The 27636-nt window shown below is 48.6% G+C and overlaps 1 protein-coding gene across 5 annotated transcripts; it reads left to right on the forward strand.

Moving 5' to 3' along the window:
* The first annotated feature begins 1927 nt into the window (after positions 1–1927).
* Positions 1928–26862, forward strand: LOC119176586 (kelch-like protein 3). 5 transcript variants are annotated; one of them, XR_012888145.1, is made up of 8 exons: positions 1928–2080; positions 12174–12432; positions 13113–13329; positions 15352–15501; positions 16475–16677; positions 19210–19364; positions 26195–26314; positions 26848–26862. XR_012888145.1 is itself a non-coding variant. In XM_075882000.1 (7 exons), the coding sequence occupies exons 2-7, from the start codon at positions 12176–12178 to the stop codon at positions 18015–18017; spliced, it is 1020 nt and encodes a 339-aa protein (XP_075738115.1). In that variant the 5' UTR covers positions 1928–2080; positions 12174–12175; the 3' UTR covers positions 18018–18216. The 5 variants fall into 5 exon arrangements, 3 of the variants coding, with proteins under 3 accessions (XP_075738115.1, XP_075738118.1, XP_075738116.1); XR_012888144.1 differs by lacking the exons at positions 26195–26314; positions 26848–26862 and adding exons at positions 17382–17460; positions 17904–18103 and having other exon boundaries at positions 19210–19339; XM_075882000.1 differs by lacking the exons at positions 19210–19364; positions 26195–26314; positions 26848–26862 and adding exons at positions 17382–17460; positions 17904–18216.
* Positions 26863–27636: the final 774 nt, after the last annotated feature.

Genomic DNA, 27636 nt, shown 5'->3' on the forward strand with positions numbered 1-27636 from the left:
ATAATAATAATAATAATGACCACATCCCATCGCTATGGGTGTCGGCGGGATTTCGTCTGGCTTGCGTACTCGTGTAACATCGCGGATGGACGAGAAGGGAGCACTGGCATAGCTTAGGTTGGGGGGAAGGCAACTCCCTGTTTCGCCCCCCCCCTTCACGCTGACACCCACAGATTCCACTCATTCAAGGAACCATTTTCTTGCGAAATAGCGAGCCTAAATACCGAATTTTATTTGTGTCCTTGTGTTAAGGGGTCGGCCGATGTTTTTAGCGTAAATTGAGCAGTTGTGCGCAAATGACGCGCTTACCAGGCAGGGCTGTTACATTGACGTGAATTTAACTGATGATCCGATGTAACGTTAGAAATACTTAGAATATATGTGAACCTGAAGTACACTGCATATTGAAAGCCTTAACAAATTACAGAAATCAAGTGTTAAAATTTCGACTGCGTATACTTCTAAGCGGCATAACTTCGGCGCATTACATTAGAGTATCTAGTGCATCACCAAAATGACTGCGACTAGTGTTTGTATAATGATGTGATAAGGCGACTACCTTTCTCTACATTTGCATTGTAATCTTTTTTCTAGGCCGATTAAGAAACGTACTCGTCTTCATTAGTTCTACCTATAGCCGCATGCTTCTGTGCTATCCTGTGTACTATGGGGTCAGAAATACTCAAGCTGTTCTACCAGCCTTCACCTGCCTTCCACGTAACATGTTCTTGTTGCGCAATAAATTTTGGTTTCATCTTCAATGCAGGGTAGCTATTATTGCCGCTGAAAAACATAACATGGTGTAGTCACGGTTTTGCTAGCGACCAGTAAATCTGCCAGTGGCTTTCTGTGTCGTCCCTTTTTTTTTTCTCAGACAGCATTCCTTAACGTTCTTCAACACTGTCTTCAATTTCAAATCGGTGAATCTATGGTTAGTATCGCAAGCTAACCCCACTGATTGCCCAGCAGAGCTGGTGACGTCCCAAAAATTTATGCCGTCACAGTAAGCTCGTGCGCTAACGTCGCGATGCAGTTGCCACCTGTCTTTTGCTTTCAAGAGTGCGTGGGCAGTATTATCGAATAACCTACTTACTCTTAGACAACATGCACACACGAGAAAACTCGATGACCACAACATTACTAAAGCAGACCCTCCTCAAAGATATAGTTAGAGTAGTTAAGTCACCTTTAAAAGAATAGGAACCACCGCTCATGCTTGGCGAGATAACATATACAGCGGAAAGCAGAAAATTGGTATGAAGAGTTCAGCCAGATCCAATGTAGTGTGAGCTTTTAATAATAAAGGCGAGCCCCAAAGGAAAGTCCATCCGTCCATTCGTCCGTTCGTCTCTCTGTCCGTCGACTCGTCTCACACTAAACCCCGCATCGGACGGACGGACGGACGGGCACACGCTTCGTCGCACTAATCATCATTCACTTTTTGGATAGGTTGGCTGTGCAGGATTGAAGGACCACCAACCAGGTGATGCTATAAAGAGCTTCGCCCTCAAAAACCTCTTAGGTACCGAGTAGGACAGAATTTTTGGCTGCATATACGCATTGGCGTATTAATAACCACTCTAACAAACAGCGAAGAAATCGTCACACAAATTCAGCACACTTGGTACGACGGGTGTAGATATTAGTAGACGTGGTTGGAATAACCAGGACCTAATCAGAAATCACTGTCTCGAATAAATGACTCCGGAATGCCTATGAGTCACGGCCGCCTAGAAGAAGGAAGCCGCCACGCCAGCAACCAACACGCCAAATAACTTGCCAACTCGTACCTTTGTTCTCTCCTTACTGTTGTGTTCTGGGTTTTCGGTTTCGGTTTCGGAATGACATGTGAGGATGCCAGGGGGCGCCGCTCTGACATCCGGGATTTCAAGGCGACTGTAAAATAAAACCAGTGTGCGTTGGGTAACCGTGGAGTGCGGTTGTTGTTCTTCTCTTCGACGCTTCGCGCCAACCTGCGTGTCGGCGTCCCCACTGGCCGCGTACGTCTCCGTCGGCCGTCTTCTTCTTCTGCTTCGTTGGGACCAGCCAGCCCCCAGCACAGCAATGGCGACGAGGACGTGTAAGAACCTATTTCATTCTCCGTGTTCGTCTTTTTCTTGCTTTTAACGGACCTACCCTGCTAACCCTAGACGCTCTTTGTTCCCAGCGAGGTGGCTGCTGCGTGCTACGTCAAATCATTCCTTCTTCATTCAGCTACGCCGCCTCTGTCATCTTCTTCAAACAGTGTACTGGCGTCATTTTCTTCTCGTCTGCACCTCTTCATTCTTCTTGCTTGAAATGGCGTCTCCTATTCCACCTCCCCTTTTTATTCATTCGCCCGGAGACCCGCCACTTCCGTGGATGGACTGGAAGTTGGTGTTTCAGGCCTACGCAGACGCGGCCGGGGAGGACGCCGGCAAGCCCGAGCGTCGCAAGGATCTGCTGCTCAACGCGTTGGGCCCTGCCGGGTTAAAGCTCTACTATACTTTGGACGCACCAACGCTTCGCCGACGCCAGCGTCGGGCGATGCCTTCAAGAATGCTGTTGCTCTTTTCGATGAGCATTTTAAAGATGTCTCGTGTGATTATCTCGCACGCGTAAAATTCCAAGAAAGACGACAATTGCCTGGTGAGCCAGCCAAACGCCGAATTTACTGTTAAATCGGTGAAGAGAATACCCTATAGCCCCTGGTGGAATTACAATTGTTCACGAGATCACAGACGAAGACAGGCAGCTTGGAAGAAGCTAATACATAATCAGTCTCCTAAGAACTGGTCAGATTATAAATTTCTTGCCGCTGTATTTAAACACACGGTGGCCCAAGCTAAAAAAGATTATGATAAAAGACATTTCGATTTTCTCTCGAAATCCAAAAATAAGAAAGCTTTATTTCAATATATGTGATCTCGCAAAATCCTGCCATCTACATTAAATACTGATTATGAAAAACTATCATTGAAAGAAACGAATAACTCTTAGAGTCAATTGGCAGAGGTCTAGAAATTAGATTTTCTTCGATTATGGCTTTCAACTGGCAAAAGTCTAGCATACGCACTGACTTCGAAAACGTAACGCTGTCTGAAGCATCAAAAGTCATTCGAGATCTACCATCGTCAGCTCCTGGTCCAGATGGAATCAGTTCCTATGATTAAAATTTTATTCAAGCTATCCCCCGGCGACGTCCTCAATCTTATAAACTACTTTTTAAAGAATGCCTGGGTACCGTATGACTGGAAAATATTTAAGGTAATCCTATTAATAAAAAAGCAAGGATTAGGTTTTACCATAGAAAATATCAGACCCATCTCGCTAACTTCGAACATGGTGAAACTCATAGAGAGGGTTCTAAAGGGCCGAATAAACTCCTGAATGACGAATAAGGTCATATTAAAGCCAAATCAAATTGTTTTTGCTGTGAATGCTCAATTTGGTGTGCCCATGCGGATTTAGAGAGTCGAATACAGCTTGCTCGTAAAAGGAAACAGTACGCCGCATTAGTAACTCTCGACATAGCTAAAGCGTACGACAGTGTCGAGCACTCTATTCTACTGACCACCTTGCAGAGTCTAAAGTTTCCTCAGTATATTACTGAGTGGATAGCAGAGTTCCTAAAATCAAGGGAATTTTATTGCGTGAAGGATGGCTGTTGTTCGCATAAATTCAAACAGAAACGTGGTGTTCCCCAAGGGTCCGTCCTATCTCCAGCATTATTCAATATACTGATGAGCTCTATTCCAATTGTTCAGGATGTCAGTGTCTACATTTATGCAGATGATATCGCGTTCTTCGCTGCCGAGAGTGACATTTACTCACTACATCAAAAACTGCAAAGATATATTAATACACTGGAAATTTGGTTGCAATCCATTTCATTGTCATTGAACATCAGTAAAAGTGCGCTCTTGGTGTTTCCTATAGCAGATACAGTTTCAATTTCTGTATTGTATAATCGGGAACCTATTCCACAAGTTGATTCAGTCAAGTACTTAGGAATGATTTATAATGAAAAGCTAAATTGGAGCCCGCACATTGAATATATAACAGCAAAGACACAACGGGTGTTAGGTTTATTACGCAGGTTAAGCAACAGAAAATACGGGCTGCGCAGACACACGATGTTAATGATATATAAAATGTATGTGCGACCAATATTGGAATTTGGGTGTGTATTATTCTCGGGGGCCGCTGGTTATAAAATTAAACCACTAGTAATGTTAGAGCGAGAAGCCCTGCGAATATGCCTGGGACTTCCCAGGTTCGTGGCGAATAATGTATTGTATCAAGAAGCACGATTGCCAACACTCCTCTGTCGATTCCGCATTCTAACGGTTCAAACCTTCTTAAAGTTCTACAGTTTACCGGTGCGAAGATGAGAGTACGCATTTATCAGCAACCTTGACTCTTTCTTTCTTGCACATTGGCCTCGATTTCATACCCCTCAGATAATTTTCGTTAAAAAAGAAACGAGATTGCATAAATGTAGACATTAGCACAGTAATTGAAACTAATTCCTCAACCATCAACATTAGAATAGAGTACGATAAAATCTTCCCCCCACAAGCCAAGTTTCAATCTCTTAGACTTTTGACCACTACATTAAACGATTACTTGGTACATGCAGAAACAAAAAATGTAATAGCTACAGATGCTTCTGTCAACAATGAAAAGGCAGGCATAGGAATTGCGTCTGATTTCCTCGGCTGGTCTTTTTCAGTAAGGCTTCCAGATTTCACTCCTATATTTGAAGCCGAGCTAGTAGCTATTATTTTAGCTCTTCGTAAAATTCCTACGACCGAGACCAGTGCAATCATCCTAACAGACTCGCTTTCGGTGTGTGCAGCTCTGACAACCTCTGAACAATCTCGTGCCCTAGCAGCGTTCCACACATTAGCACCGCCGCATTTAAAACTCCTCAAATTAGTGTGGGTCCCAGGTCACTGCGGATTACAATTAAATGAATTGGCAGATGCTTTGGCACGAGCATCACTCGATGGACCAGTAACTTCAGTACTTCCCGAGTTAGAATACTTATCAGGGGTTAGATATAGGAAATTCGCTATTTTTACAGATAGTTTAGAAAATATCACACAATGGACAGATTATCAGCACCTCAAATTTCCATGGAAAGCCCAGTGGAGTCCGTCAAAAAAACTTGAAATTATAATCTCCAGATTCCGGTGCCGTGTCCCCCCATTCAATTTTTATTTACACAGAGCTGGTCTGACACTTTCCCCCCTTTGTCCGTTCTGCGAAGAATCAGAAACTATTGAACATTATTTTGGCTCATGTCGTAACTATGCATTTATTAAGAAACGACTTTTAGATATTCCATTTACGAAGCTAGGTTTAATTTAACCACAGAAAATGTTCTAAGTTTTGGTACCTCTGTTTTTGGGAAATTGCCACAGAGATGCATTCGATGCGGTGTGTATTTTATTCAAGACTAAACGTTTTTCAACATAAAGCCCACGTTAACAGATACCCCCCAAAAAAAACGGGTCGAAAAGTAATTTTCAATTCTGGATAAATCCGGGACATACCAAATTAATCGAGTTTGGCAAAACCAGCTGTCTGGTCGGCTCCTAAAATCAAGTTGTAGCTATTAGTGTCTACTTTGTTGTTGATTCTTTTTTCTCACTATCTAAATCTTTGGTTTCTTTCTTTTTTTTAGCATACTGTCTTCACTATACAACTCCCCCAACCCCCCCCCCCTTTTTTTTCGTTGTAAGCAATAATGCAGTTATCGTCCATATAAGACTATATGTTCTCTTGGCCATCCCCCAAAGTGGGTATGAGCCATGGATTAGAGGATACAAACAAACAAACAAAGCCAGCCACCGAGTTCATTATTTCTCTTTGAACGCTCGCCGCGTCGTGCGGCTTCGGCACGCTCGAGGACGATATGATCCGCCATCAGCTTTTCACCGGGGTAGCCTCGCAAAACGTCCGCTGCCGCATGCTTCAAAAAGGCTCCTTGATTTTATTATCCCAAGCCCTCTCGATTGCGCGAGAGGACGAGCTTATTCGCTCCCAGTTGGAGCAATTCGCTCCGCATTCAGTGCAGCAACTTTCTGCTGCGGGGGGCCAAGGCGGCGGCTCTTTTTTTCACGGGGCGCGTCAACATGGCGGCCCTTCATCTTCGTCTCGGCGTGGCGGCCAACATGGACGTCCGCCTGCACAGTCCTTCCATAGCGGCCAACATGGCAACCCCTCTGCGTCACGGGGGCGAGGAAGCCGACAATATGGCGACCCCATTCCGCCAAATTCTGGGTTTCAGGAACAGCACCGAGCTCCTAACTCGCGTTCGCAAATTTCTTCTCCAAGCGCAACCGCGCATTGCTTTCGTTGCGGATCGGCTCGGCATTTAGCCAATTTTGCGTAGTGTCCCGCGAAAAACCGCACTTGTCTTGCGTGCGGAAAAATCGTACATTTTTCAGTCCGTATGCAATTCCCGTCCAGCAAATCTTCCTGAGCAGTTTCTTCGTCCGCTCCCTCCATCACTGCACAGACCAATACGGTCACTGTTTTAAATGTGGATGGCCTCCACACTACGTCCGAGCCCAGCATCGTAGCTTCAGTGGGCCATGTGCTCTTGTCATTTCTCGTGGAAACTGGTGCCTCAGTCTCTTTAATCAGTGCCGCTGACTTTCATAGTCATTTTTCCAACATTCGGCTTTTGCCATCACACGTCGTTCTACAAACATATTCCAAGGAAACGATTGATAATTTAGGTCATTTTACAGCTCAGGTCTCCTATCGCAGTCGCACTGCTTCCTTTACTTCTTATGTAACTGCCAATGGCAGCTCGCTTTTGGGACGTGATGCCATCAGGGCTTTGTTCATCAACATCGTCGGTGCGTCTGTGACGTGTGCTCAAGTCGACGTCCAAGATGATCTTCCGGCCAACGCGCCTTCTGGATTCCACCTCCTGTTCACCCGTGAACTGGGTTGTGTGCGCGGTTTTGTGCATAAAGTGACGCGTCGACCAGGTGTGGGCCCTGTGCGTGCCAAGCTGCGCCGCATTCCTCTTCTTCTCCGTGAGCAAGTCTCTGCGGAACTGTCTCGCCTTCAAGCCAGCGGAATCATCGAGCCTGTCTCTGCTTCCGACTGGGTTTCTCCACTGGTCATTCATTGTCAAGAAAAAAGATGGATCTCTTCGATTATGCATCGACTTACGAGAACCGAACAAGGCGATCGTCGTAGACGCGTTTCCACTTCCTCACATTGAAGAACTGCTTCATCAGCTCTCCGGAGCGGTATCTTTCTCCAAGCTGGACCTCGCGTCCGCTTATCACCAAGTTGAACTTTCTGAGTGAAGTAGAGACGTAACCACATTTGTATCGCACGAAGGCTTGTTTCGGTTTCGCCGCGTGTGTTTCGGGCTTGCATCTGCCCCTGCAGTCTTTCAGAAAATGATGTCAAGTACTCTTAAGGGTTGTAATGGCGCCCTCTGTTACTTGGATGACATTTTGGTGTGGGGACGTACTCGCGAAGAGCACGATGCTAACTTGCATACTGTTCTCAACCGCATCAGTGAATGTGGTATGAAACTTAATAACAAGTGCATTTTTTCTGTGAATGAGTTACAATTTCTAGGACGTAATGTCAGTTCCCGCGGCTCGACACCTGTTGAATCTAAAGTTCAGGCCATTGTCAATGCCCCACGGCCTACTGATGCCAAAGCCTTGCAATCTTTTTTAGGTCTTGTTTGTTATTATGCCAAGTTTGTTCCTCACTATGCTGATGATGTTGAACCACTGCGTACTCTACTTCGTCAAGCACAGCCTTTTAACTGGTCAGCTGAAGCTGAGCAGAGCTTCATTCGAGTTAAGTTAATACTGGCCTCAAAGCCAGCTGTTAGTATTTTCAATGAGAAGCTTCCCATTGTCATCACGACGGATGCGTCCGATGTTGGACTGCGAGCAGTGTTTCAACAACTCAGAGGTAATCAGCTGATCACTATCGCTTTTGCATATCGTACATTGACCCCTGCTGAACGCAGATATTCAGTAGGAGAGCATGAAGCTCTCGCGTGTCTTTTTGCCTGTGAGAAATGGTATGTTTACTTGTGGGGCCGGCACTTCACATTACGTACAGATCACCAAGCACTAGTTGCTCTTCTTTCTGCAGGATCCGAAGGCCGCCGCCCCATTCGCATTTCCCGTTGGTGTGCCAAACTCATGTATTATAATTTCAGTGTTCAATATTGCAAAGGTTCTAATAACATGGTTGCTCATGCACTGTCGCACCTTCCTCTTCAGATACCGGTTACTGAATAGCGGGATGAGGAAGTTGTTTCATTAGTTACTTCCTGCATTACTAAATCTGAGCTTCAGGCAGCTACAGCTGCAGATTCCACTTTGTCTCAAGTTCTCAAATATTTACGTGAAGGATGGCCTTCCAAATGTGCTCTTGCTTCTGAATTCTTGCCTTACTTCGCAGTCCGACAGGAACTGTCGTGTGCCGAGGACTTGCTTTTCCGCGATGAACGCGTGATTCCCCCTGCTTCTTTCCATAACAAGCTAATACAGCTTGCCCATGAGGCCCATCCAGGCATTGTCCGCACCAAACAGAATATCCGAGACAGGTACTGGGGGCCAGCTTTACACAAGCAGGTCGAGCATGCAGTTTACAACTGCCATATATGTCAAGCAGCTGACAAGTCTGCCAAACCTGCATTTTCTCCGTTGCAGCCAGTCCAGTGGCCTGATCGGCCTTGGCAGAAACTCGGCATGGACATCATCGGTCCTTTGCATAATGTTCCGCAAAATGCCCGGTTCATTGTTTCCCTCATCGACTACCATTCCAATTGGCCAGAGCTTTGTTTCACACATACGGTTACTTCTGAGGTCATCATTGAGTTTCTGTCTTCAATCTTCAGCCGGGAAGGTTTTCCTGATGCCATAGTTACGGACAATGGTCCACAGTTTCAGTCCCAACTTCTCGAGGCTTTTCTTTCACAACGAGGAATTCAGCACTTGAAGTCATCAGTTTTTTATCCCCAATCAAATGGGCAAATCGAGCGCTTTAATCGCGTTCTGAAGGAACATATCCAGATCGCCCAATTAGAGCACCGTCCCCTCAAGCAAGTCTTGACTGAATGTTTAGCTTCGTACAGGTCCACACCACAAAGCACCACTGGAAAGTCTCCTGCTCAACTTCTCCACGGTAGGCAACCGCGAGTTGCTCTCGAGATAGTCTCTTTGCCTCGTAACATAGCAGTGTCTTCTCCTGATCAAATCCGTACCAGGGTTTTTTGTCATCAACAAGCAATGAAAAAGTATGTCGACACCCGTCGAGGTGCAAAGCAGTCCAAAATTCGCACTGGCGATCTAGTCAAGGTACGTGTGCCAGGCAAGTGCCCCAAGTATCGGGGTCCTTACAAAGTCTTGGGCCAGGTTAGCCCCACTTCTTTTCGTTTAAGTGATGGTAACATCTGGAATGCTTCGCGCCTTGTTATTTTTCATACGGATTCGCCTTCAACACCTAAAAGTCTTCCCCATAACGTTGCATCCACGCCGTTGACTATGCATCAGACTGTTACATGTGACCTCCATGCACAGGCATTTCTTCTTCAAGGGGGGAGGAGTTATCAGTCGGTGTCGCTGGTTCAAGTACACCAAGTCTTACGATTCACTTCAAACCTTCAAATTCGGCTGAGACCATTGAACCGGACTCCGATCCGCAAAATTCTTCCGAAGCTCATGCTGCGAGCTCTGATGAGACCGCGAATTTCAACGCTCGTTCAGAGCCTTCACAATCTTCTACTGCTCTTGATGTGTCACATCAGTGCACAAGTGAACAAGGTGCAGAGACACCTGATTCTACACCCAAAAGGGCCCGCCCTAAGCGGAAGCGGCAGAAGCCGCGTCGGTTCGAAGACTACGTGATGTAGAACTCTTGTTCTGAACAGTTGTGTACATTTTTTTTGTCAGTGCATTTTAAGGACTCGTAGTGTGTGAGTTCGGTGTGTCGTGCTCTGAATTTTCATGTGTTCTAACGTACATCGATCATGTATAACTATAAACAGTGTATAGGTGTACTTCTCTCGAGGAAGAGATGACGTTGTGTTCTAGGTTTCGGTTTCGGAAGGACATGTGAGGATGCCAAGGGGCGCCGCTCTGGCATCCAGGATTTCAAGGCGACTGTAAATAAAATCAGTGTGTGTTGGGTAACCGTGGAGTGCGGTTGTTGTTCTTCTCTTCGGCGCTTTGCGCCAACCCGCGTGTTCAGGCTGGTCGGCGTCCCCGCCGGCCGCGTACGTCTCCGTCGGCCGTCTTCTTCTTCTGCTTCGTCGGGACCAGCCAGCCACCAACACGGCAGTTGGATTTCTCAACTCAGGCAGCTAAAACAGTCAGTACCTGTAAATATAGTTATGGGCATCCATAATTTACAGACCCAAGCCACTGTGAAATGGTGACAATAATGATTATGGTGATGATAATTTGGGCAAGACCTCTAACATGGCTCATACCCACTCACGGGTATGGCGAGGAACTGCAGCGTCTTCTCTTAAAACTTCAAACAAGCAACTGTTGCTCTCTTGGTTGAAGTTCACTAACAGACTTCTTAAGCCGTTTTGAACAGGATGACGCGAACCTTATTAGGATCAACAAGAAATGTTTTCGCAAAACGAAACGTTCTTCAGACCAATCAGGCTATCAGGCCATGGGCCTGACATCATAATCAGGCTTTATGACAATAAAGTTTCGGCATCGAAAACAAAAAAATACGATAGAAAAAGCAGCAGTTTTTTTTTCAATTACAGGCTAGAAGTATACATAGTTCATGGAGATATGAAGAGCATAATAGCCACAGACGCCTCCGTGAATAATGAAAAGGCAGCAGTAGGAATTGCCTCTGATTACCTCGGTTGGTCTTTCTATGTAAGACTGTCAGAGTTCACTCCAGTTTTCGAAGCTGTGCTCTTGGCTATTTATTTGGCACTCCGAAAGCTACAATGAAAGAAAGACAGTGCAATCATCATTACAGATTCTTTTTCGGTGTGTTCTGCTCTCACAGCTACAAAACAATCAAGAGCCCTAGTGACACTGCGCACATTAGTTCCGCCCCAACTGAAACTTTTGCCCAGGCCACATTGGCATGCAGTTGAATGAAATGGTTGATTCATTAGCCCGAGCATCGCTTGATTGTCCTCTGATTTCGGTACTCCCAGAAATAGAATACATAGTGTCGATCAGATATAGAAAATTAGCTATTTATACAGATATCATGGAAAATATCACTAAATGTACGGAGTATCGGAACCTGAGATATCCCTGGAAACCTCATTGGAGTCAATCTAGGAAGTTATAAGTCGTGTCGCCCCAATAAACTTTTATTTACACAGAGCTGGTCTGGCGATATCTACCTTGCACCCATTCTGCGAAGAAACAGAACAAGTAGAGCATTACTTTATATCATGTTGGAACTATTCATCAATTAGGAAATGACTTCTAATTGTTTCGTTTTACACAGTAGGTTTAAATTTAACTGCAGATAATGTTCTCAGTTTCGGAACCTTCAGCTGCTTGGGACATTGCCACAGAGACGTAATATATGCGGTACGCAATTTTTTTCAAGAATCTAAACGCATGTCAATATAACACCTGCTTAAACATATTCTTGAAGAATTCTTCATATGATTGATAATGTGAATGAAAGTCGCACATTCATTTGTATTTGATCGAGTAAGGTAAACTCAACTGTCTGGTCTATTCGAAATTTAAGTCTCCTAATATAATATTAGCTCTATGTTTCTCTTATTGATCATCTTTTTTATTATTTTCTTTTTTGAAAGGTAATTTGCTTTTCTTTCTTTTTCTTTGCCCTTTCAATAATAGGTTCTAATTAGTGTTTCACATATAGGCTACTACAAGCTTTCATGGCCAATTTCCCAAAGTGGGTATGGGCCAGTGCTTACAAGCAACAACAAACAAACAAACAATTAACGGTCAGGTATACGTGCCACGCAGCGCGCGCAACAAGCGAGTAAACCGATTCTGCGGGCTATATAAACACGCCAAGCCCGGGCCGCAGCTCAGTCATCCCGTCGTTAGGCTGTGCCTTGCTGTTTCGGTCCCAGTGCCCGAAAAGCGACGGCTGTCCGTGGGCTCCTCCTGGTCGGCCTAAACCAGCTTGCCGTCGGTTGATTCCTTTGTGGACCTTTCCAGAGATGTGTGCCACCGTAGCCGAGGTGAAAGATCGCGCCGCCAACGGCGCGGACAAGAACGACGGCATGGTCACCACGTCGTTCGAGGCGGCGCAGCTCTTCATCGACGATGGCCGACAGCGGGAGTTCTCGCCAGCCGCCGCAGCCAGGGCCATGCCTGGATTGCGGGAACAGCGGAAAACGCGCCAGTGCTGTGACGTCGTTTTCCGCGCCAACTACACCGTGGAAGTTTGGGCGCATCGCTTTGTGATGTCCGCCAAGTAAGTACCGTTAATTGCGATACCTTTCATCACTCATGGTCGCTGCCTTAGCACGCAACTTGGGTTCGTTGGACATTCGGTCTCGGAATACTTCAGTCACTATCTCTGGTAGTTTGCTTACTAGCCGTCGCCTTACCAAGTCGTCTGTGGGACGGCTTCGTCCGGATTGAGGCACGTGGCCGTCGATCTACCTCTGTGTACATGCAAGCCAAGAATTTTGAGCAATTCTATACTTTAAAGTTTATGAAGTGTTCTTACCGCCATTCTCGCTTTTAATATGACGAGCTCGAACTACCATTGGAGCACGTGCAAGCCGATATTAATAAAGCTTGCTTGCTCAAAGTTCCCGTGCTTCTTTGCTGGTTGATCGTTCCGGCTGAGAGTGTGTGAAAATATCGGACAGATAGTTTCGGTTACGGCATTACGAGGTCTCAACAATGCGCTTTTGTCGGGATATATACAATCGACGTCAAAATTTTTGCAGGAATGCGTGCCTATCGGTCAAACGGCAAAAGAGGTCGCTAACGCATTTGATGGCAGGCGAGTAATCTAAATTCGATGCTGCATGCGAGAATCGCGTAAATATCTAGCTTTTTCTGGCGTTGTACACAATTTATTGAGACTGACATTGTATTAGGAAGGACTTTATCTTTCACTTTCGATTCTTTGTTTTCTTGCAGATATTCCGGTTGCTACACCCTATTCACTATTGCGAAAGAGAGCATGGCTCCAGAGAAAAGGAAAGAGGTGGGTTGCCCACCCGTCCGAGCAGTGATCAAGGACCTTGAAAGCGGCATGATCGAGCTGCTGGTCGAGAATGCCTACCAGATACCGCTGCACGAACGCATCGGCATGCACAATATCGTCAAGGTTCTCAAGCTCACCGAGAAACTGAAGGTCAGTGGGAGGCTGTGCGGGAGCTAGATAATGGGTTTCTTGAAGCCCATTCGTTGCCTAAAACAACGAGTGCGACCAAGACTCCCAAACAAGAGGATTGTTCACAATGAAGCTTTGGGAATAACGCTCCCATGTATATAGTTAAAGACAATAGTCTTTCTTGGCGACTTTCGACGAAAAAGTTTTGGTCTGTCTGTCTGTCTGTCTGTCTGTCTGACTGTCTGTCTGTCTGTCTGTCTGTCTGTCTGTCTGTCTGTCTGTCTGTCTGTCTGTCTGTCTGTCTGTCTGTCTGTCTGTCTGTCTGTCTGTCTGTCTGTCTGTACAATTGTCTGTTTGTACGCCCATAACAATACCTCAAACGACACCAAACAATATCTCAAACGGCCAACCCCTTCCGCAGTGCCACCCAATATTGCTCAAGATTTAGCATTCATACTTGTGCAATTGTCAGTTAAAGAGCAATTGTTTCGCATATCTGAGGCACCATAACAACACGTCAATATTCTGTATGTGTGTATCTTTGCTAGAAAAGGCATACATAAGTAATTCTAAGGATGGTAGCGCTTATCACGCTGTGCTGACCATGCAACGCTTGCACGAAAAGGCAAGTGTTTCCAATGCTCTGCTAAGGTGACACGGTGGTTACACCTACCCGTTGCCTTGCGTGCTACAACTTATCACCTCCGAGACGGGCGCGCACGCCGTGCGCTTCGTTTTCGAAGATAACCTCCAGATAGCACTCATGTCTCACGTGGGATGTGACTTGATGCGCTCGTTCACCTCCTCTGTACACTCGAGGCACTCTAACGCAACGACTCCATAATACCATTTACTGATTTTTTTTTGCTCAGAACATCAACTAAATGTTTTGTTCACCCTCCCTGGATGCAAGACTATCGTTTCGACGACATTTGCAGTACTTTTACTGCAAATGGTAATTTTTATTTACCTTGGTTGGTGCCTACACTGATCGGGAGGCCACTGGCCCGTACCGGGGCCACCGGAGTCTTGCTACTACCAGCCACATAGCCCATGCGTTTTGTTGGTAGTTTACTGACAGAGTAACTTGCTCATTTTAACGAACCATAATTCTTAACATGACTGTTGCAACCATGTGTGTTAATAGCTAACGTGCTGGTCCGCTGGTCTCCCTCTTGCGAGTAGCCTAGATGGTAAATAGCTGCATAGTATTCACATGACTGTTGCTACTAAGCTTTAGAGCTTGACCGCCTCGGTGGATCAGTGGCTAGGGCACTCGGCTGCTGTCCCGAAGGTCGCGGGTTCGTTCCTGGGCGTGGCACTCTCATTTCTATAGACGCGATATGGTAGAGACCAGTGAACTTTGCGATGTCAGTGCACGTTCAAGTACACCAGGTGGTACAAATTTCTGAAACCCTCCACTACGACAATCTTCATAATCGTGTCGTGGTTTTAATACATAAAGCCTGTATTCATTACTTTCAGTTTGCGAGTTTACAAGACTCGTTTAGTGATTAGGCAGTTACAATCTCGGACAGACATTTAGGCATTGGGTTAATCACAGTGGCTTCTGTTGTGAAGCACATCGGACGTGACACAGCCGTTTAATGCATTCGCCTCCTCTGGCAAAAGAAATTAGGCACGCAGTAATGTGGTTGTAATATATTATTGGAGTTGGTGGCATCTCAACTACATATATAGATAGCAAACGCATTAATTGTAGGGAGAAAGGGAGTGAACGATGCGGTATTGTAGCACACAACTAAAGATAGCGGCATTATGTGTGCTTTTTTGGCTTCAATTAATTATGAAGTAACCGAATAAACATGTTTTCAAGCTACGCCTCAAGCTGTGTAAGTAGGTGTTCGTGATATTTAGGAAGCAAACGAAGAAGGAAACAGCAAAAAGTTTGCATGCCACAATTTTTTTACTCTGAAAGTGAAGAAGATTTTTATATGACCATTCGATTATTGACCGATCCTCCACAGTGGGTAAGAGCCTCAAGAAAAGGCCAACAAAAAGAACATTCTTTCTGCAACGCAGTTGACGCAGATTCGAGATAACTGCCTGGGTAAAGTAAAGAAAGACCTCGAACCAGGGAACTGTATCGAAACATACCACCTGGCCACCAGCCACGGATACGAATTCCTCACCGGAGAAGCCTTTGGCTACCTGGTTCGCAGCTTCGACGAGGTAGTATTTTCCCTCCCTCTCGCTCTTGAGGTCCTTCTGTCTGTTTTCGCCAAAACCGAGTGGCGTACAAAATAACGACCGTATAGCGCAGCGCGTGCTTTCTATGAATACTGTCCGAAAAAGAGCAAAAATGTAAGTGTATGGATCCTACTATCCAGCTGGCCTGACTTTTATGACAGTTTCAAGAAATTAGTTGGCAGCGAAAGATATTGTAGTGTAAGTGTTGTTCAAAAACTCAATAGGACTGGTCTGCGGCACCGAAAAAGACATCGACCATCTGCTATGTCGTTGCCCTCGATTTGCCTGTGGGAGACAAAAACTTTCTGACGCGTTGTGACAATTGCACAATCGGCCACTCTTTGTCCAGATGCTACTCGACCACCGTCCTTGTCCTTCGTCAGCCTGAAAGGCAGTCAATGCCCTCTTGCGTTCTTTGAGGACTACGGTCCTATGTGAATGCCTTTACCTTTTGAGTAGTACCACAGCTGCATACGCGTCAGCCCATTGACTGACAGTCTTTTCTCTTTGTCTTCTCTTTCCTCTGTCTCTCTCTCATCTTTATACTGCCCTTTCGCATTCCCACAGGGTAGGGTAGCAAACAGACTACATGTCTGCTTAACCTTCCTGTCTTCTCTTTTGTTGTTCTCGTCCTTCCTTCCTTAGGACTCGAAACGTGCTACACTTTCGGATAATATACAGTACATCAACAGCTTAGAATGCAGCATGGAGCCCGAGTCGCCCGAGAAATAGAATGCGCCTGCGTGACGTCTGAGCTACGGGACGTGACCTTTCAGCTGGTGACTCTAGTTGGCCTTCCGTTCAACCACGATATAGTTCGGACAACAAAGTAGCGTGCACCATGCTCGTCAATAACGCATTCGTCAAGGTAGCTCACGTTGTTTCTCGTGTGGCAGCCGCTGTCTCTTTAGCTTCCACGGTGACACACCCATGCAAATATGCATTCCTGGTGCAGGTGTGGAAGAACAACGCGCAGTTCGAAGCTCTGACCGCTGAGGAGATGAAGACCGTTCTAGAAGACGACCAGCTGAACGCGCCGAGCGAGGCGGAAGAGACCTTCGAGGCCATCCTCAAGTGGATCTCGGCCGACGCAGCCGCGAGGAAGGAGTACCTCGCCAAGTTCCGGCCTCTGGTTCGCTTCGTACGGTGCAGCGTTATGTGAGTGGCACGCTCGATGTCCTAAGTCACGCGTGTATACAGGATTTCAAAACACTTCTTAGGCACAATCGGGAAACGCTGCTGATGGGTAGTCGAGATTTCCGGGAAAGGGTTAGTTCGCGAGAAATCGTTCCGGCTGCCATAGACCCAAGTTCGCGCCCGTTGGTTCATTTGGTCGTCGTGGGCTATGTAGTTACTGCTGCCTCCACGGGCGGCCACGACGGGCCTACGCACACCGAATGTTAGCCACGCGTTCGAAGAATTACAAAAGTGCTGAAGTTCCTCTCATACTTAGTCGAGCCATTAGATGGTTACCAGACGTATCCCTTTGGTCGTCAAACTAAGAATGTCATGACATACTGAATGTAGATCTCCAGAATGTGTATCTCCATTCATGCATACCAGCCTGTGCAGTATTACCTATCCTTTCGTTGTCCCAAATTAAATAAAATTGTTAACAGCGGTATATGACAGTCCTCCAGCGGATCCGTAAAATATAGATCCGGGACCCTCTTTCGCAAACTCAACCTTGCCAAATGAGGGGAAAGAATTCAATCGCATGCCGGGAATTCTAGCTTGAACACGCGAGTACGACCTATGTCTTATACTAAACAGATTAATGTGATTATTGTGTAGTTGCTCGTCACTCCTCTACTGCTCAAGTCGTTTCAAGCCTCTACAACATCGCTCATGCATTGTTGCAGGGAATTCGAGAAGGTCGTGTCCCACCCAGAAGTCGAGGGTGACGAGAGGAGCCTGAAGGTGCTCCACGTCATCCATCACGTTGGTCCATTCTTTTTTTTTTCATAGCTTGTATGATTCATTCAAACCTCTGAATAATGAATGAGTGAATGAATGTAACCTTTGTTTTGGAGAAAAAACGGCTCTTGGCAGCTTGTTTGAAATTATCTGAAAAAAAAGCACTGTCCTTTTGTTACTTGTTAGATGCAGTCGTATAGCTGATGCAATCTTGCGCAACGACCACATGTGCAAGGTTTCACGAAATTTACGAGATGTTCCTGCTGCTGTTCAAGACCGATGATATATCGAATGTCGCACATGACCAAAATCCAGATAGAGCGACGTAGATGTCAGTGAGATCATGCAAGCAGCAACGTTGAGCGGCTAACCACACCGACCCACACTAACAAGTTAAAGCAGCTAGGGGGGTTCGCTTTAGTATGCACTTCCTGCAGTCAACGGACGGTGCTTTTTTGTCCACGCAGACGCTGACCCGGCCCTCACTTTATCTAGGAAAGGTCGCCGGCATCGACCTGTCCTTGAAGCAGTGGCTCACGCCCCGCGTGCCCAAGGACATCCTGTTCGTATTCGGTGGATGAACGTCGGGTGCTACGAACAACATGCACACGTTTAACGGCCGCGCCAACAAGTGGCACGTCATGGGCGCTCAGTACACCACTCCCAGGTGACTTGTGCCCTAGCTTTCTGGCACTCTGCAGTTTTGCGACTGGTAGAGTCCGACAGAACCCCCCCCCCCCTGCCGGGGTCATAGTACAATAAAAAGGCTTAGGAAGTAAATGAACACGTCTACCCACTTGAAGACTTTTTATTTTATTGCGATAGCAATTATATGGACACTATCGGCTGATTGGCACTAATGTGTACAATTGGCATGGAATAGTGGGCAACATGCACGTGGCCACGTCTATATTCGAGTGCGGAAAGACGTTTATTCTGCAAGGGTAACTAAAGGTATCCATAAAATTGGTCATGAACCACTGCAGGGCGTACCACGGCGCGGCTGTGATCGACTCCAGCATTTATTTGTTGGCGGCTTCAACGGCCGCGAGGTCTACCACTCGGTCGTGTGTTTCAACGTGCCCCTCGCCAGCTGGAGCGCCAAAGCAAACATGGAGTTCGCACGCTGCCACGTCAGCGTTGCAGTTTTGTAGGCAAGTGCTGGAAACAAACCGCAGGGACTTAGCAGCAGGTCCGGTCGCGATACATCTACTTTTGGCCATATATCCTTCTGCATAGTACAGTGAAACTAAGCTTACTCCAACCTGGATTCATACAATCGTCTCCCTCCACAACAGCCGATTTTTACAACATAAATAGCCCGGCAGCACCGGTGTCGGTAACCGCTAACACGCTGTGTGTTGTGTACGGATCGAGCGGATAACTGTCGCCGCCATGCTGGAGCAAACGTTATAGCCATGGCGGTCGCACTTTGGTGGAGACAAAATGCTATAGGCATGTGTGAAGAAAAAAAAAATAAGGGCACAACGAGTTGTTGTTGACTCAATGCGTTTCTAAATATGCCTCAGTTTGGCCGACCATTTCTCCTATACAACGACCAAGGTCAGCACCTGTATATCTTTCACCCACGTTTTGTCATGCCGACCGTCGCAATAATCGCTTTAAAGAGTATTTGTAGCCGCGCAATGCATTTATGTACCTCACTGGGCTATTGGGTGGTCGGAATATTTCTAGAGGTGTATTGGAAAGTTGTAATGACAGACAGCTAAGCTACTGATATACAGGGGTACTTGTCATCTGGTTGTCTTGCAGGGATTTATCTACGACATGGACGGTTTTGATGGGCATGCTCGTACCAGGACCGTAGAGCGCTATGACACCAAGGCGAACCAGTGGTCCCTAGTGGCGGACATGACCAAAGTCCGAAGCGATGCCAGCGCCGCAGCAGCTCACGGCCGCATCTACGTGTGAGTTGACATCGGGCCTTCGCGTTTCCGTATTGCAGTCACAACGAAATGCTCATGCAAGAAACCTTCATAAGCTACCAGGGATGTGCTGTCATGACGCAAGCTTCGCTTCTACGTGTTTAAGGTTATCGACGGTGCCACTGGCCATTTCTGGTTGCGCATTAGCACTCCAGGTGGCACAAGATAAGCACAAACGTCTTCAGAACGTATGATGCTGGGTATGTGCGTTCTGGCCCGCAGTTCGTAATGTAGCAGCTAGCAAGGAGTACCTGTACTACAGGAAACTCTAGCCCAAAGCAGCATAATGCCACACGCCTAATCTCTCACCGAGAAAGAGGCAGACCAAGATGCAGGTATATTCGTGCCAGTGTCCTTGTGAAATTCGTGATCGTGACCTCGGCTTGACCATTCCATTGTCGTCAATAATGCCTCGATTTTAAGCACTAGCAAAAGGGGGGCGTTGCACCCTGCCAGTATTTCATTGTCACGTCTTCTCTCGAATCTAAAACTGTCATCGGAAAGGTGGCTGTGTAACAGTGGGCGTCCTCTGACGTAGCCTAAATTCTTGTACTTGTGGAAGACTCATTACTCCCTTGGCAAGTTGGAGATGTGGGATGTGGTAAGGATTAAACAGATTCTCACGCCCCCTGCTGCCGTATGATCCTATCGCAGCGCTGGCGGCTTTACGGGTGCGACGGTTCTGGACAGCGTCGAATCTTACGACCCATCAAACAACGTCTGAACCCGCATTGCCACTATGTCCTCTCCACGAAACGGCGCTAAGGTGGTCGCTCACAAGGACATGTTGTACATCATCGGGGGCTACAATGGCGTCACGCGACTCTCTAGCAGTACGTCTCTTTTCGTTGTACTTTTGTAACCCTGGTAGCGGCGAACGACCGCCACTCTTTACCATCAGTGAACTAAGAGAAAACTCTTCGCTCACTAGCGTATATATATATAGTGGCAATGGTACACGGAGCATGATAAAATCGATGCATTCTTATGCGCTTGGTGCGTCCAATCATCGAGGTATGCGTTTCATGCACGGCCAGAAACCTATGCGCATGATCACCTTAATCATATTCTTTTCGTCAGCCATGGTGGCCGTGCTGGTAAAGTGATAATGGTGCTCGTAGTTGGACGGCAGGCTGGGCGCACGAGACAGTCGTCAAGACAGACTAGAAAGATGGCATCGAGAAATACGCGAGTTGGTTTAATTCATAAACCAAGGGAGCAATTTCCTCTCTTTGTGTATCTTGTCAGTATTTCTTTAAGCACAAATAATTTTGTACTGTACATGGCCAGAAAGCTAGATGCATTACGATATCTTCGTTCCGTCCGTCATGGTGGCACGTTTACAATGGGGCTCGAAACACAGCACCACGGAACGAAAGACGCTAATAGTATACACTAACATGCCTTTCGTTTCTTGATTGATTGATTTGTGGGGTTTAACGTCCCAAAACTGCCTTTCGTTTCTTAGTTTATTTGATGCACTATAGTGTGCAAGCACAATACATTGATATTCTCGAGCATGATGGCCTCACGCTACCACCGCGGGGGTACAGTTGTGAGGGTGGCCGAGAGAGGGCGTTACGTGACGGCGTCATCATCATCGGGACTTGGCCGAAAGAGGGCACTACGTGACGGCGTCATCATCATCATTGGGACTGGAGTGGTGGGGGTTGCGTGTGTGGGGAAGGAGGAGTTCGGGCTGGTTGGAAGGAGTGGCAAGACGTAGTGTGTGGTGTGCGAGTTAGGGTTAGCGCGTGACAAGTGGGGACTCGTCCGGGATGGCTTCAGGCCCGACAACAGCAGCGGACGACATGCCTAGGCTCCAAGGTCTCGTTGAAGAGCTGTTGCTGGGCACCGACGGCTCCGCCATGGAGCGCGAACGAATCGCGGCGGTCGTGCGCGATCGAGTGATGGCGACGCCGCTGCCCACGGCTCCGCACGTGGGAGCATGGACTGGGGCCGCTAACACTGGCGCGGCCCCTCGGGCCACCGACGACTCTGCGCCTCGGCTCGCCGCTGCGCACCTCCCCCGCTACTCCGGTGCTAGAGACTTGCAGTCGCCGGAGGAGTTTCTCGAACGTTTGGAAAACTTCTGCCTCGTGACGGGGGTCGCCGCCGATAAGCGACTGACACACGTGGTACCGGCTGCCCTCGAGGGTGGCGCGAAGTTGTGGTGGCGGTTCGTGCGCGGGTTCGACTCGTGGGAGCAATTCACCGCCGCCTTCCGCTCCGAGTTCTCGTCGATTGACGCGAAGCGTCGCCTGAAGGCGGAGCTCGAACAGCGCACGCAGCACCCGGAAGAAAATTTGAAAGAGTTTATATATGCGATCGCTACTTTTTACGACCGCATCGGGGAAGAGGTCTCCGAAGCCGAGAAGGTGCAGCGCGTACTGAGGCAGATGCACCCTCAGTTGCAAGATTTGGCGGAGGGGCATGCCTACAACGACCTCGCCGAGTTGGCGAAGGCAGCCGACGGCCTAATGGAGCGGGCTTGGCGTCGCCTCCAGTACAGACCACCGCCACTTCCGAGCAACCAAGTAGCCAGAGATCTGGCGTTCCGCCCTAGCCAGGCCCCCGACCATCGCTCACTGCCGCAGCCGAACACTATGGCGACGGCGTCGTTCGCTTCGTTTGCTGCTGCCCCACCGGCACCGCCGACTTATCACTGGCCACTGCATCCAGCTGCGCTAGACCCGTCGTACTGCCGGGACCGGCAGTACTCGTGCGACACAGCGCCTCCGTTCTCACCCTACGGGCCAGGACCGATGCCGCGGCAGGAGCCCGCGAGTGGAGCAATGCGTGTGCAGTGCCATCGCTGTGGTGGATTCGGCCACATATCTCGTAACTGTGCCACGGGTCGACGAATGGGGCCACCCGTTTGCTTCCGGTGCCAGCGATCGGGTCACCTGCAAGCACAGTGCCCGGGAAACCAGTGGCGGTAGGTGCTGCCCCGGCGGGCACCTACGGCAGTACGCACCAAGTAGCGACCACAGCCGGTGGCAAAGAGCCCCTTATGGACGTCCGTATCGGGTCGTCGACGTTCAAGGCCCTGCTAGATACAGGCTCAAGTGTAAGCTTCTTCGGACCGCACGCCGCGGCGGCGGCCCAAGCTTCTGGAGCCAAACCCAAGGCAGACGTACGCGTGCTGCGTTTGGCATCAGGCTGGTCGCAGTCAACCATGTCTCTGAAGTGCCAGATCGAGTGGGCTGCCGGTTGCCGCAGACAGCAGTTTTTGTGCGTTCCTGACCTGTGCCGTGACGTTGTCCTTGGTAGGGATTTCCTGACGGTGAGTGGCATCTCTCTGCACGTGTCACTTGGTGGGTGGACTGTCGGCACAGAACCACAAAGAATTGTGCCGTTTGTCAAGGCCGTTAAGGAACAGCCAGAGGCAGTGGATGATTTTGGAGACAGTCTGCGCTGCATTTTTGCTGAGAGCGATGCCACTGTGTGTGCCAGTGTGCCGGAGGCGACTGCAGCCTGCAATGTGATCATTTCCGGCCACTCGTCGGACCTAGACCCACGCATGAAAAACATTTTAGAAGAGTTCAGCGAAATCTTCACCACAACTCCGGGCTGCACAACCCTGGCAGAGCATCGCATAGACACGGGAGACAACCCACCTGTTCGATGCAAACTGCGACCAGTGAATTCCAAGAAGCAGGCCATCATGGACAACTGCATTCAAGACCTGCTGGCACAGAACCTCATCCGCCCTAGCCAAAGTCAGCATGCCAGTGCTCCAGTCCTGGTTGAGAAGAAGTCTGGTGGCTACCGCATGGCTGTGGATTACCGCCAGCTAAATGCACGCACTAAGGTGCCAGTCTACCCCATGCCGAGGACTGATTGGTTGCTGGCACAGCTGGGACGAGCCAGGTGGTTCTCAAGTTTTGATCTTTCACAGGGTTTTTTTCAAATCCCTGTTCAAGAGCAAGATATTCCAAAGACAGCATTCATTTGCCATCGGGGAACCTTCGAGTTCATGAGAATGCCCTTTGGAGTTGCCGGAGGTCCTGCCACGTTTCAGACCCTGATGGACCGACTACTGGAGGGAATTAATCACCAGTTTGCCATGGCGTTTCTCGATGATGTCCTGGTGTATTCGGAGACCCTAGAGGATCATCTTGAGCATGTTCGGGAGGTGTTGAAGCGGATAAGTTCGGCACAGCTGACCATTAACCCAGAGAAGGTGCACGTGTGCTGTCAATACCTTAAGTTCCTTGGCCATGAAATATCGCCCGGGCAGTGTAGGCCGGACAAGGAAAAAGTGCGAGCGGTGCTGGACTATCCTCAACCAACAACACTCAAACAGCTGCAGGCCTTCCTGGGACTAGCAGGCTATTACAGAGGGTTCATACCTCAGTTTTCTATCACTGCACGTCCACTCACAGAACTCCTTAAGAAAAAGCAACGTTGGCGGTGGGAGCTGCAGCAAGAGGAAGCCTTTAGAGCACTTAAGCAGTCCCTGGCCGACGATGTTGTTGTAAACTTGCCGGACCTCAACAGACCATTCGTGGTGGAAACAGACGCCAGTGGAGTCGGCATTGCAGCGGTGCTTCTGCAGGCAGCCGAGAGTGATGCTCAACTGCGTCCAATAAGCTTCATTAGCAGGGTCCTCACTGAGGCAGAGCAGCGCTATACATTGCAAGAATGGGAGTGTCTGGCTGTGGTGTGGGCAGTGGACAAGTTCCGACCATACCTTGAGTTCACCGAGTTTGAGGTACACTGTGATCACTCCTCACTATCCTGGATGTTCACCACAGACCAGGCCTCACCACGTGTAAAGCGTTGGGTTTTGCGGCTGCAAGGTTTCAACTGCAGAATCAAGCACAGGCGGGGTCTTGCAAATGTGCCAGCCGACGCCTTGAGCAGAGCTCCCCTTCAGCACCAGGAAGTTCCAAGCCCGAGTCTACACGAGACGCTGTTCCCTATGGCTGTTCCAGAGCCCAGCCCACAAATCAGCTTTGAGGCAGCTGCTGTAGCATCTAAAGTGGACGACACTACTGTCTTGAATGATGCAGGGCTCCTCGCCCAGGAACAAGAGCAGGACCCCATACTGTCAAAACTACGAACTGTGATGAAGGGAGGGAAGCTTCCGCCCACTGACAGTGATCATCCTTTGATAAAAGACCTGGCGGAGACGACCGAGATGGAAGAGAGTGGGTTGCTTGTACAGCACCGAGGGAACAGGAAAGTACCTTGGCTACCAAACCATCTCTGCAACTTGGTCCTGCGACTGTCCCATGATCACCCGATTAGCGGCCACTCCGGCTTTTTTAAGACCCTCAAACGCGTTTCTCAGAATTTCGTGTGGCTGGGTATGCGCTCGGACATATCCAAGTATGTGCGATGCTGCCAGGTTTGTCAGCGCACCAAAGCCCACCGGCAGAAGCCAGAAGGGCTGATGAGCAGTCAATGGGCCACTGCCCCTATGGAACAGCTCAGCGTGGACATAATTGTGCCCTTGCCTATGACGCCTCGACGCCACAAGTACCTTCTCGTGGTGATTGACAAGTTCACCAAGTTCATTGAACTTTTTCCATTGCGGGCAGCAAACAGCAAGAGTGTGGTGGCCTGCATGATCCAGGTTTTTTCCAGACATGGCACACCTGTCTCCATTTCAAGTGATAATGGAAAGCCGTTTGTAAGCAGGTTGTGGAAGGGCCTCCTTGAGCATTGGGGCATACAAGACCGACACACTGTTCCGTACCGCCCTGCCGGGCAAATGGTGGAGCGCCACAATGGCATTATCAAGCAGTGCCTTAGGGCTTATTGTTCCAACCACAAAGACTGGGACCAGCACATCCCTGAAATAGCCCTGGCCATGCGCACGGCTGAAAGCGTTGTCACGGGCTACACGCCTGCCTTCCTCTGTTATGGCCGGGAGCTGAGAACTCCATGGACACAGACTGAGGCCAAAGATGACGCGGAGCCTCCTGCAACAGCATACCGTGCATTTGCTACTGAGGTCTCCAAGTGTCTGCAGGAGGTGCTTGACTTCTCCAGGACACACCAAAACCACATGTGGCGCGCCCAGAAGACTCGCTACGACCAGCACAGGCGGCCACTGACAATACGGGAGGGTGATCTTGTTCTGCTCGAAAGCCACTCCCTCAGCGATGCCACCAAGGGCTTCTCCTCGAAGCTTGCACCCCGGCGTTCCGGTCCCTTTCGGGCAGTGAGACGTGTAGGACAGAATGACTTTGTTCTAGTGGACCCCAAAACGGGTCGTCGCCACGGTGTGAGACACGCAGATCAGCTGACACTGTACCATGACGCTGCAGGCGATGTGTAGTGGTGGCTTCACATTTTGAGGGGGGGGAGACCTGTGAGGGTGGCCGAGAGAGGGCGTTACGTGACGGCGTCATCATCATCGGGACTTGGCCGAGAGAGGGCACTACGTGACGGCGTCATCATCATCATTGGGACTGGAGTGGTGGGGGTTGCGTGTGTGGGGAAGGGGGAGTTCGGGCTGGTTGGAAGGAGTGGCAAGACGTAGTGTGCGGTGTGCGAGTTAGGGTTAGCGCGTGACACAGTAATGCCCTCGATGTGAAATGGCGAACTGGCCAAGTATGACAGGACCAAGATAAAACAGAAAACTATACGCACAGGGACCTCGAGGAATTTTTTTCGTCCACTGTGGTGGTACAATGGGAAAGGTAATAAGCGAGTTGATTGTTGGAATTGACAGCACTCGAACGCACGTGGTCTCCCGCTTGCCATGCTACTTGTAACCTCGCTGCAGCGCTAATAGTACTCGGAATCGGCACCATGTCTTCAGTAGCTTGTTGTAATTTTTCATTTACGCTTTACAGTGGAGCAGCTTGACGTCAGAAGAAGTCGCACATCTGAGCTACCCAGCATGCCCCACGCCAAGAGCAACTTCGCCGCCGTCGTCCTTGATGGATTCATTTATGTCATCGGCGGTTTCAATGGTAAGTCTGATCAACACCTTTGTTAGTAGTGATCATGGTGTCCAAGTAGCACGCAAACGAACAAATCCAGTTGTGAGCTTTGGTGTCCTTATTGCAGAGCATATGGTACTCGGAAGCATGCCGAGTCTCCGGTGTGCCGCAGGGTGGTGGAAGGGAATAATCGTGATCACGCACGATTCGCATGAGAACAAGCCGTGGTATGGCGCAGGCAACAAACGCACTTCCCCTGCGCGAGGAATACTCGTAGCTGTAGCGAAATGTGTGCCTTGTGCTATGCGTTCCAGCTAACTATATACTGCATTTGTTCGGTCTACGCATCTGTTCCAGTCATACACTTCTTCGTGGATAGAACCTTGGGCGAACCTTCTCTGGGGAAATCGCTGTATACCAACTGAGCTTACCAGCATCATAGTCAATGCGCCATTGGTTCCGCTGGCGGCTCCCGTGTGCATATTCGACAATCGAGTAACAATCAAGTTCCAGAGGATTCAGCTGCGAATGGTAATTACCTCACTTGCCCTTCTCCCAAACAGGTATTAGGATGGTGCAGCTTGTAGAAAGATACGACATCGCCACCCGACGTTGGTTCACGGCTGCTGAGCTATCGACCAACTGCAGTGCCTCTGCCGCCTGCGTCGTTGAAGACGTCACCAACCCTGGTACGTGTGTCGACAACTTACAGTCTTAGTCTTATAATCATCGCTTCTACATTAATCTGTTCAGACGTTGTCGTGTGCATACATTCGCACGACAGCGTCCGACAGTATGCACAACGATTACCCCTAATGATCAAGTATCCCAGCAAAAAAAATGATACAATGTGCAAGGGACCACACAAACCACGCCATTACCCATCGTGGTCATAGCCCTCGAGTAGACCCGGAGTTCGCGAGATGGAATTACCACATGTCAATGGAAGTGAAATGTATCGTTGAGGAACTCCTGTACAGCCTCGCTCATAACCGTATCGCAGTCACGCAAAGGGCCGGTGCTAGCGGCCTGCTCCAAAAAACCCAATACGGTTATAAGCAAGGCTGTACAGTAGTTACTCAACGTTACATTTTACCTCCATCGACATGTGGTAATTCTATCTCGTGAACTCCGCGTCTACTCAAGCGCTATGAGCACGACGGGAAACGGCGTGGTGTGTGAGGTCCCTTCCGCCTTGTACATGTACCTTGTAACATGTGGAAAGCTGGTGCACGTACTTGTACTCCGGCTCATTCGCCATCTAGACGACCCCACCTTCTTTCACTGTCTACTCGGGCCGCCACACGTGCAAGATTTATTATTTTCTACATTTTGTTTCTCGTTGTCTCTGT

Source organism: Rhipicephalus microplus, chromosome X, assembly GCF_043290135.1.
Source record: "Rhipicephalus microplus isolate Deutch F79 chromosome X, USDA_Rmic, whole genome shotgun sequence".
NCBI classification, from domain to species: domain Eukaryota; kingdom Metazoa; phylum Arthropoda; class Arachnida; order Ixodida; family Ixodidae; genus Rhipicephalus; species Rhipicephalus microplus.

Bases quoted from the DNA above. Each gene is read 5' to 3' on its own strand.
- LOC119176586 (XM_075882000.1), top strand. From the start codon at position 12,176: ATGTGTGCCACCGTAGCCGAGGTGAAAGATCGCGCCGCCAACGGCGCG. The intron at 13,330-15,351 runs GTCAGTGGGAGG...TCTGCAACGCAG, and splicing joins AGCTCACCGAGAAACTGAAG to TTGACGCAGATTCGAGATAA. The intron at 15,502-16,474 runs GTAGTATTTTCC...TTCCTGGTGCAG, and splicing joins TGGTTCGCAGCTTCGACGAG to GTGTGGAAGAACAACGCGCA.